Source organism: Alexandromys fortis, unplaced genomic scaffold (genome assembly GCF_014885135.2).
Source record: "Alexandromys fortis isolate MF-2015 unplaced genomic scaffold, M_Fortis_MF-2015_v1.1 scaffold_26, whole genome shotgun sequence".
In the NCBI taxonomy this organism is placed as follows: domain Eukaryota; kingdom Metazoa; phylum Chordata; class Mammalia; order Rodentia; family Cricetidae; genus Alexandromys; species Alexandromys fortis.
The window spans coordinates 11,229,904-11,241,138 of record NW_026067894.1 but is presented as its reverse complement, the minus strand read 5'-3'; the positions used below and the strand labels follow the sequence as shown (position 1 = coordinate 11,241,138).

General features: G+C 52.0%; 1 protein-coding gene across 1 annotated transcript; it reads left to right on the top strand.

Annotated features, from left to right (window-relative positions):
* The first annotated feature begins 4,123 nt into the window (after nt 1-4,123).
* Nucleotides 4,124-10,852, top strand: Fabp3 (fatty acid binding protein 3). The gene is made up of 4 exons (XM_050153856.1): nt 4,124-4,473; nt 7,733-7,905; nt 9,458-9,559; nt 10,570-10,852. The coding sequence occupies exons 1-4, from the start codon at nt 4,401-4,403 to the stop codon at nt 10,621-10,623; spliced, it is 402 nt and encodes a 133-aa protein (XP_050009813.1). The 5' UTR covers nt 4,124-4,400; the 3' UTR covers nt 10,624-10,852.
* The last annotated feature ends 383 nt before the right edge of the window (nt 10,853-11,235 follow it).

Sequence of the window (11,235 nt, the reverse complement as noted above, 5' to 3'; positions counted from 1 at the left end):
TTTTTAATTGTTTTATTGAGCTGTACATTTTTCTCTACTCCCCTTCCTTCCACCCCTCCCCCTTCTACCCTCTCCTGTGATCCCCAAGCTCCCAATTTATTCAGGAGATCTTGTCTTTTTCTTCTTCCTATGTAGAGCCATGTGTGTCTCTCTTAGGGTCCTCTTTGTTGTCTAGGTTCTCTGGGGTTGTGGACTGTAGCAGTCAGTGCTCTTAACTGCTGAATCATCTCTCCAGACTCAGACACTCTTATGACAGGATTTATTAATTAACTGGAGAAAGGAGAGAGGAGAGAGAGAGAGAGACAGAGAGAGAGAGAGAGAGAGAGAGAGAGAGAGAGAGAGACAAAGAGAGCAAGCCAATGAGTCTGGGTTTTATTCTATGAGCCACCAAGAGACGGGCTGTTTTCCCAGAAGACACGGTGTCCCTCTTCTCTGAGCTGGTGTCCCTGGACAGGGAAGGACACTGTTCTTCCCAGGAAGCACCTGACACAAGCGGCAATTTTCTCAGAAGCACACTGGTGTTGAGTACACCTGTGCCTTTGTCATCGCTTGTCCTCTCAGACCCAGAGCTCTTAAAGGAACAAGGAAACAGATTTCCTAGTGGCAGAAGGAACATTCTCTCCTACCTCCATGGCTGTGTTCCTCTATTCTCGTGTGTGTGTGTGTGTGTGTCTGTGTGTCTGTGTGTCTGTGTGTTCAGGACGTTGTGGTGGCTATTCTCCTCTGAGCTTGGGTCCCTGCTGAGCTTAGCTCCAGGAATAGTAGTAGAAGGACTATTTAAAGAGAGAGAAATGCAGAGAAGAGGAAACTCATCGGCAATTCTGAAGGCCTCAGTGACAAACGCCGTATATCCACCCTTTCCTACTGACTCAGGGCCAGAAGTACCTTGAGGGTCCTGGAAGGGAGAAATAAAGGAAATTACTATTCATTGGACATTAATGTGCTGGGATTTCTATTTATTTATCTTCATTCCCCACCTCCTCCAATGTAAGAATCAAGGTCAGAGTTTCATATATGCTGGACAAATGTTCTGCCAGTGAGTTATACTCTGAGGCCATTAATTCTGCTTTTATTCCATGCTCTGAGAATCCAAAGGCCTTCCTTTATGGAGGGGCAAGGAGATTTGGCAGTCAAGGGGCTTGCCTCGGTGTCCCAGGTAGCAAGGGGTAGGTCTGGGATGTGCCAAGTGCGTTTCTTTTTAAAATGAACACGGCCATTCACTAAGAGAGTCTGCAGGACAATGGAGAAAGAGCTAAGATCCAGTGACTCTCATCAGGCAGAGACAGCGAGCCCTCCGTAACAACTTCCGTTATATGGCTTAGGGATGGGCAGAAAGAGGCTCTCCATGTCTCTGGATTGATGGAGCCCTGGCTCAGCCTCTTTGGCCTCTACCTCCAGGGTCTCCCCCATGCTAGTGAACACTCTCATGTAGAGGTATCCTTGTCTGGGAAGGCCCAGGAAACAGCTGGAGATGTGGAGTGTGCTTCTTCCCCCTCCTCATGGATTCAGGGATCAGCCTGTGCCACAGCCCATCCCATTGGCTCATCTCTCCTCTTCTCCTTCTTCCCAGCCCTTGGTTGCTAGACTGACTTGCCAGCGAGCCCCCCATGATGCACCTGTCTTTGTGTCTCTACCAGTAGGGGGTTACAGGCAAAAGCAACCAGGCCCAGTTCTGAAGTCCCCATGGTTACACTATAAGCACCTTTCTTTACCCAGAGAGCCATCTTATCTTCCTAAGCTTTCAGTGGCGTACATTTATTTATTTATTTATTTATTTATTTATTTATTTATTTAGAGATAGTGTTTCTCAGTGTAGCCTCGGCTGTTTGGGAACTCACTCTGTAGACGAGGCTGGGCTTAAACTCAGAGTTCTGCTTGCCTCTGCCTCCCCAATGCTGGGATCAAAGGTACAGCGCAGCCACCACCTGGCTGTCAGTGATTATAGAAGTAGATGGATCTCTAAGTTCAAGGTCAGCCTTGTCTATGGGGTGAGTTCCAGGATAGCCGGGGCTTCGCAGTAGAGCCTGTCTCAAAAAAAAAAAAAAAAAAAAAAGAAGGAAAGGAAAGAAGGAAAGAAAGAAAGAAGAAAGAAATCCAGAGCTGGGTGTGGTGCTGTGTGCTTTGATCCCATCACTCTGGGAGGCACAGGAAAGTCAGTCTCTGAGTTTGAAGTTACCCTGGTCCACACAGTGAGTTCCAAGACAGCCAGGGCTATGTAGCCATCCTGTCATGACAAACAAAAAGCACAGTTTAAATATATTCTTTCATGATCTCCAAATATCTCCCATTTGAAAGTTAAAATTGACTCAGAGTGGCTGAAGTGAATCGCTGGAGGTCACACCGCACAATTAGTACCCGCTGAGATCAGGTCCAGACACAGGGCTTCCTGCCAGCCGCTGTCAGCCAGCCCCATCGGTCACAGCACAGCATCCCAGGGTCCTATCCCTGGGTCTCTCTGGCTTCTCAGTCCTTGACAGAAGAGGTTCCTTCCCTAAAGCCTGTGACCTTGAATCAGAAACCAACCCCTATCCTCCCTCCCTTGGACCCTGCTCTAGCGCTGAAGTCACAGGGCTCCAGGTCCAGCCCTGAGGCCTGTCCCTGTAGCTTTGGCAAAGTTGGGCTTCTCACCCTTCTGGCAACTGGGCTCTCCAAAGGAATCAAGACCTGGGGGTAGGGAGGGGTGAAAGGATTCTTCCTCATTGGCCTCTTTCCTAGAAGAGCCCGGAGGTGGGAGGAAGGGACTTCCAGGTGGACAGAGGCCCAAGGAGGCCTTGTCATACAGCAGGTGTACTGGACAGGCCCCACGGCTCTGGTGATGGTTCCTGCATGAATACCCTGGACCCCCTTCTAGAGGCTGAAGATCTGCACACACCACTCCCCCTGTGTAGGGCCTCACACACTCAGAAACTCACTTAAGCCCCCTTCCTCTGAGTCCCCAGGTTAGGGCAGGTCCCGCCTGTGGTCATTAGCTGTTGTGATTCCCCCTGAGCCAACTGTTTGAGCCTGTACCTTCTCCCCTGTGGTCTTTTCCAAAGCAGGTCTGGCACAAACCAGGAACTTACTTTTTTGAGACAGGATCCTGCCCTGTGTAGTCAGGCTGGCCTCCTACTCAGGAACCTCTGGCCTCCAGGTGCCTAAAGGACGGTTGAATCAAGCCAGGCCAGCTGCACCTGGCTGTAATCTCAGGAAGAGACAGGGGTGGGGATCTTTAGTTCAAGGTCAACTGGGCAGCACTCGGGTTGTAGATTTGGTAATTATTAAACAGGAACCCGCCGAACTGAGCAATGGGCTCCACTGAGCTTTCTTTACTCACCTGTAAAAAAAAAAAAAAAAAGGGGTGGGGGTAGCACCAGCAAACAAGGGAAAAGTTCAGTGTGACCATGTCCTGAAGCAGGCGACAATCACCACTAACATGAGTCTCATTTAATAAAGTGCTTTAAGGTGACAGGCAGAAATCAGAGGAAGGACTGACTGCGCAGAGAGCTGCAGCTTTCTGGCAGTTAAGGTGGCCGCAGCCAGAAGACCGGCCTGGATAGACAGGATTTCTGAAGGAGGTAAGCGCAGAACGACCCCAGCGCAAGCTCAGAAAAGCCTGGAGCGCTTGCAGGACTGCCGGGGAGAGAGGCACCAGATGGAGACATTCCGCAGGGAGGGGCAAGCACGTGTGGGGCTAGCACGAGGGAAGCAAAGTCACGTTCTCCCGATGCAGGTGAGGCGCTGTGCAGCTCAGCCACCCACAGTGTCCAGAGCGACTCCTCTCCACTCGGCGGGGAGCACGCGGGCTCAGGGGCCACTAGACCATGCTTGCTGTCTGGGCTCCAATTCGCTTCTACTTATGGTGACCGCGTCATCACCCTCCGAGTCTCCCGGCCTTCTACAGGAAGATGACCTAGGGCTGGTGAAATGGGTCAGCAGGTAAAGACACTTGTTGCCAAGCCTGATGACCTCAGTACGATACCCGGGACCCGCACGGTGGAAGGCGAGAAATGACTCCCGCGAGCTACAATGTACCCCTCAATACGCGCGCCTACACACGCACGCACACAATAAATGTAAAACAATAACGAATTTATAAAAAAAAAAAGTGGTTCAGGCGGCGTTTCTCAAGGTTAAGAGCGAGTTTCCTTTCGGTGTGGCTGTGGGTCGTGGATGCTCTTCTTGGGTTGCGGGGAGCGACCCGCAGCCGGAGAGGAGACGGGTTAGGTGGCGCCAACACAGGTGCCCGGCGGTTTGGCGGGGGAAGGGCACCAGCTCCTAGCGGGAGTGCAAGCCTGGGCTTCCTATTTCGGGAGCAGGGGGTGTGGGCCACGCTCATCATGTGATGCGAGGGCTATTTAAAGAGGCCCTCCGGCCGGGAACCGTGGTTCTGGGTGCCTGCACGCCTCCTCCCTCGTTACACCATGGCGGACGCCTTTGTCGGCACCTGGAAGCTAGTGGACAGCAAGAATTTTGATGACTTCATGAAGTCACTCGGTGAGTGAACTGCGCGCGCAGGTTCCCGGGTGCGGAGGGCCGTCAAGCCGGTCTTAACGCTGAGTTCCAGCTGGAGTGCCCCGTGTGCCTCCTGCACGCTCCCTGCCAGTCCAGGCTGGGAACACCCGCGCGCGCGCGCGCGCGAGGGTGGCGTGGACTGGAGCATCCCGGCTTCCTGGGAGGGGGCTGTCATGGTCCGACTCACCTGGGGAGTGAGGTATCTAGGGAGAAGGCGCCTAAGGGGAAGCAGCTGTGGCTGCAGAGGTCCGGGCTGGGAGGCGCTTTCTAGGAAGCAAGGTGTGTGATCTGGAGGTGAGAGAGGAGTTGAGTGTAAGAGCAGCAAGCCCCGGGAGGCTGGCAGCAGGAGGAAGCAAACAGGAGCATGGGTGGGCTAGAAATTGAATCCGGAAAGGGACTAGAGCAGGTGTGATTGTATTGTAGGAGGAAATACCTAGGAGTCCCGAGGAAAACCAGTGAGTTCGACCTGGGAACATGTGAAGACAGACCTGGGCAGTCAGCCACGGTCCCTTCCCCTCCATGTTGGGGTAGTGAAGGTGCCCTGGTTCTCACCAGTGTGTTCACATGCGGTGTGTGCAACCCGCTCCCGGATCAGTGACGGACACGCTGCTGGTAGGCTAGGGCAAGACCACTGCCACACACGTGCTTGCCCACAGCACTGGTCTCCCACCTGCTCAGTGCCAAGGATAGGGTGAAGAAAGCTGTTGTCTGGGATACAGAGGGTGGCAGAAGCAAGGTCAAGAGCTGTGAAGCAGGAGTGTGGTTTGGGGATAGGGAAGAATAAAGCTTTGGAGAATCTCATTAGTAAGATCTGTGGAAATAGAGCCCTACTCCTTAGTTAGGAAAACAGCCCAGGGAGAGCAAGTTCCTCATCTGATGGGAATGCCCAGGATTTCTTTCTGTCATGACTGAAGACTCAACTTAGAGCTGTGTGCATTCCAGGCAGGCATTCTATCACAGAATCACACCCGCGCCCCCTGCCTGTTCCCTTTTTACTTTGTGAGGCAGGGTCTCACTAACTTACCCAGGCTGGCCTTGAAATTGTAACCTGCTAGCTCAACCTTCCAAGTAGTTGAAAAGCCAGAACCACCTAGAGTTCTTCGCACTTCCACATAGGCTTGCGAGTGGGAGATGATGACCCTCTCCCCCAGGACTGGCCCTACCCCTTCCTGTGATGTTCTTGGCTATATCATTTAGTCTTCTAGGTTGGGATGGGGAAACTAGGCTGTGCCATGGTTGAGCTAGATTCTATTCCTTCTTCCGAGGGAAGAGGGCTGGATTATGACATGTTGAGGGGTGTGTGGGGTTCCTCTCACCTATTTCTGGATCTTTTCTGAAATGGTCCCCCAAAGCATTTTTGTCATTTTGGTTCTGGGGGTGGAACCCAAGGCCTTGCACACGCTAAGCAGACACCAGGACTGCTGAACCTCCGCCCCAGCCTGAGCTCCCATCAGCACCTACCCTGAGAGCCCTGCGTCATCTAGTTTGGAAGCTGGGCTTCCTTTTTGTTTTGAGACAGGGTCTCACTGTGTAGCCCTGGCTGTCCTCTTGCCTCTGCCTCCCCAAATGGGGGTGACAGGCAGGCACTCACACCCAGTGAGTTGGCTGGTCTCGATAGGGTAGGGAGTACTAGATTACCCAGGTTTAGTTCTGCCTCCCCAAGCCAAACTGCTAAGTCCTGAGACAGCTGTGGCCTCCTTTCCAGCCTTGGTGTGCCTCAATGCTTGCTGTCTTCAGGCCGTTGTGCTCGGGGTGTTGACAGAAACCAGGGTCTCCAGCAGGCTGAGCACTTGATCGTCCCAAGGGGCACCCTCAGAGCAAAGCAAGCTTCTTCTGTTACTCCATTTAGCCTGAACTTATAGAAGGGCAGAAGCCCAGAGAAGAGCAGACTCACCCCAGCTCTTAACCAATAACTGACTTCATTACACCCTACACCTGTGGGTGGGTCCTGGGAAAATAACTGGTTCCCCGCTGAGGCCCAGTTCACTCATACACCAGCAGGCAAAGCCTTAGCCTACAGAAACAGGTTCTTAGAACAGAGCAGGCCAGCCTAGTATAAGTGACTACAGGTGCACAAGGTCGCTCTAGCACAGTTTGGGAATCTAGGCCACTAAACACTGAGATTTTTGTTTGTTGTAGGTGGTGGTGGTTTGTTTTTGCCTTTTTCAAACAGTGTCTCACTACAGCTCACGTTCTGGAGCTACGAAGCTCAAGCTGGCCTTGAATTCTTGGCATTTCTCCTGTTTCAGCCTCCTGAGTGAGATTATAGGCAGGAGTCACCATGCTCGGCTTGTTTGACTTTGGATAAGACAGCACACTCTCTAGGCCTCATTTGCAAATTGTGAATAGTAAAACCTATGCTTAGGGCTGTTTCAGGCATTACTTGGCTGTCCATGGAGAGCTTCCAGCAAATACACATGGCCAGGTGGATATTTGGAGGCCCCATACCATATCCCTATATTGGACTGCCTCCTGCCTCACCCCTTGATCACAGCCTGTGCTTGGGCCAGGAGACAGGGAGTCAACAATGGAAGATTCTAAGGAAGCTGCAACCCAAGCGGGGTGAAGGCTTGACCTACCTGGTCTGTGTACTTCACCTGCCTATGGACACCTGGGAATTGCCCAGGTCTCAGATCCAATGCTGATGTCAGGAGTCTCCCCAGGACTTGAGCTCAATCCTTAAGTCTGTAGGACTCCCTTGTATTTTTGACCCGAAGGCTTTGAGCTGTAGTGTGCTACATACAGAGGGTGGAACACTGACGCCCCGGGGCTTTAGGGTGAAAGACAGCAGACAGTCCTTATTTGGGGACTCTAGCCTTATCCAGGGCTGTTGACTATTTCTTCTTCCTCCAGTCTGTGGTTTGAGTGTTCAGGAGGCCAGAGGCAGCAGCTGCTCTGCTTTGGAGGTGACACAGGGCTTAGCAGCTTCAATCTGATTTGTGACCCTGGGCTTAAATTCCATCACAGTGTTTACATCTACAAACCCTTGCAGGGACAGGACTGAGGGGCCAAACAGGCAGTTCATACCCCTTGAGACCTCACTCTGATATCCACTGTTGTATCAACATTCCTCGTGTTTAACATGAGTCCAACAGCTGCAGAGCTAAGGAAAAGACTGAAGAAAAAAATTGGCCACACAAAGACACTGGCCACTATGGTCCTCCTTCCCCAAGATGCCTCCGAGCTTGTACAACCACCTCTCCACCCCAGCTAATTCTCGGCCATCTGCCCCTGTCCTTAGGTGTGGGCTTTGCCACCAGACAGGTGGCTAACATGACCAAGCCTACCACAATCATCGAGAAGAATGGGGACACTTTGATCATAAAGACGCACAGCACCTTCAAGAACACAGAGATCAGCTTCCAGCTAGGAGTGGAGTTCGATGAGGTGACGGCAGACGACAGGAAGGTCAAGGTGGGTCAGAGAAAGGGGATGGAGGGTACTGAGACGCTGTAGGGGAAGAGGCTGGCCCTCTCTTAGCTCCTTGGCTTTGTATCCCAAGGGGTCAGAGATTTAGACCAAGGTTCATAAAGCCTGTTCAGTGTTGGGTGCCCCAGGGGCTAAGTACAAGCTCTGGCCTAGTTTCTCCCTGCCTTCCTGGGAGGGATCTATCAGCTGCCACTCGAGTGGGCAGCAGAGCCAAGATGTTCTCCTGACCTTGTGTCTCCAGCCCCAGCTGGGTGACCTTGTGCACCGAGGTATGTGGTAGCTCTGAGGACTTCAGCAGCCGTGGCTGTGACCTGAAGTGCTTCAGGAATGATGCCCAGAAGTCAGTGCCCTGGACCGAGGTCATCCAGGCTCTGTCAGCAAAGGAGGCAACTGGAAACAAAAGCCTGAGTCCTACTTACAGGTTTCCTCTTCTGCGGCCCCAGGCTAGGCCACTGCCCTTGACACCAGCTGACAGCCAGGGCTATGCTCCAGGAAGGGCACTCACCAACATGAATGTTTTGGGTGCCTGTAGTCTCCAAGTATTGATTTCAGGGTATGGGAAGGAGCACCTACCTCCAGCGTTGCTCAGTTGCCTCATGGTGATTATCCTGGCAGCTTGCTCTAAACTTCCCAGCAGTGGTTCAGGCACAGAACCTAGGGCTGTTGACGTCTGTATCTACAGATTGTCCCTATACCAGTATCCCCTGCAGCATAACCCTAAGTTGATCTCTTTAACTCTCCCACACTGCTGCCTCCAGAAAGAACAGGGTAGGTACTGGTCTTGCAGATGCTGAAGCCCAGCCCAGGACCACACAGCAGGCTAGCAGTGGCACAGGGGATGGTGTCTGAGATGACAATGTATTTTGGATGAAGGAGGCTTAACATCCTTGAACTTGACACCTTTTTTGTGGGACCAGACCCCACATGAAATACAACAGTGGCCTGCTGGGATGTTTGGGCCAAAACCGAACTATTGAGTTGATAAAATCCAATGGGGAATGCAGATATTCCAGAAGGTGGACTATACAGAAGGAACAAGAGATGAGTGATCAAATACAACCATCACCTTTCTAGATGTGTACCCCACAAACCCTGCTGAGTTCCCAAATTCCTAGAGAAGAGGGACCTGGGGAAGCTGCCAGACAGAAACCAGCTGATAGAAGCTGGCAGCACTGGGGACCAGATGGGCACTGGAGCTGGAGTTGAAGAACACTCCAAGGACGCCTGGTCCTGGGACCTTGCGATTGCTGCTCTTTTGCCAGTTAAGGGGGTCACGTGATATAAACTAAAGGAAGTCTAATTTTCCAATACGTCCCAAGGATCTTTTAGACACGGATATGCACAAGACTCGAAAGATCTTCCGGATTCCTCTTTGGGTAGTGTCAGAGAAATGAATGGGCTTGACGGGACCTGGGACTGGGCTCTACTGAGCTACACCTCAACTTGAGGTCCTCTTGGTCAGCAGGCTAGGTTCCTGGTCTGTCTTGCCCTTCGGTTCTGGCCCTGGTGACAGCTTAGGCTCTACCTCTTCCCACAGTCAACCGTGACACTGGATGGAGGCAAACTTGTCCATGTGCAGAAGTGGGACGGGCAGGAGTCTACACTTGTAAGGGAGCTATGTGACGGCAAACTCATCCTGGTAAGATGGGCAGTGGTGGGTCCTCCCCTGGGGGCCAGAATAACTAGGAAAAGAGAGGCAGGGGTGGAAATTACACACAAGCCTTGGTTCAAGTATCAGCCTAAAGGACGCCCCACTCTGGACAGACACATTGCCTTAGTAACATCAACTGTGAGGGCTGCTGGGAAGACAGTGTATTCAGAGCCAAAAGCACCATCCAAGTGGGAAGAATGCAGCAGGTGCCCATGATCGCCTCCTCCTGCTTGCTCTTTCCCAGGAAGAGGGAGAAAGCAGGGCCAGTTGGCCCCAGGCTCTCTAGGAGCAGTGGCCACCCCATCCTCTCCTGGGTGGCCAGCAGACATCTGCAGCAGCAGGGTCTGCTGTGTCTGGCTTCCTGCAAATACCAATGGCCTAGATAGGGGATATACCAGGACTGCAGATTTGCTCTGGGACAGGTCTGAGAGCTTCACCAGCAGACTGCAGCTTTGTAGATGGCGTGCACCAGAAGCACGAGTGCGATGTCAGCACCACAGACCCATCTGGCTCAGTGGAACCTGCTAACTCTATCTCAGTCAGATGAGACTGGGGTCCCCAGCGAGTCAGGAGTGATGTGCCTAGCTCTAGTAGGGAGGTAACAACAGTACCATAGGCACCGGGCAGTTAGACTAAGGTGACCACAGCTTGGCTCTACTGTACCACAATCATGGGTAGTTAGGGGAAGGAGGAAAGGTTGGTGGGTTAGCGGTTTTCTCAAGGCTCTGGATCTTCTTACTCACGTGTTTGTCTACTATGTGCCAGGCACCGCCTTAGTAGGCAAGTGATAAACACAAAGGACCAATTCACCTCTTCTTTCAAGGGCCCATTTCCCCCAAAATCTTTAAAATGGGAATTATAACACCTATATTAAAAAATTTGTATCAAAAAATGTCAAGTTCCTGGCATATAGTAGGTATTCAAGTTCTGTTTAGGATGAAGAGAGTGAGGAGCACCCTCTCTTGCTCTGCCCCATTTGACCCTGTTTTTCCTTCCAGACACTCACCCATGGCAATGTAGTGAGTACCCGAACTTATGAGAAGGAGGCATGAGGCCGCTACGCTGTCACAGACTGTTCCTCTGCCAGCTGGCTACCCCTCGACTCAGCACCATGTTGCCTCATTTTTTTTCCTCTGGTGTTTTGTATAAATACACATTGGCTGGGATTTTTCTGGAGATCAGGGCACCAGCCTGGAGTCCAGTTCCCATTGTGTATGTGGTTTATTTTTTAAAACTGTACCCAAAGGGTGCTCCGAGGTCAATAAAGCAGAGCCAAGGCCACCCAGTTGCTTTTGCCTTTGGTCTTCCTTTCCTTTGTGCCCTAGGCTGAAATGAGAGCCTGTAAGCCACCAAGAAGCAGCACTGGTAAGGAGCCCAGGTGGACAGTCTCCTGCCACCGGTGAGGGCACAGCAGCCCTGTACAATCCTTTATCCTGGCTCGCCATGGTCATAGCTGTCTCTGAGTGACCACTTCACACCCACTCTGCACAGAACACACCTGGGCTGACTCTACAGTGTGCTGTGGCCACCCTCTTTTTCTTGTCTGAGTACAGACTCAGGACAAGGTCCGGGGATCACTGTGGTGGGAGGAGACTGCTAAGTTCCCATTCATGCCCCAGTGAGCCCCCAAGGTTACGGTCTTCCTGGTTTTCTAATCAGCCCAG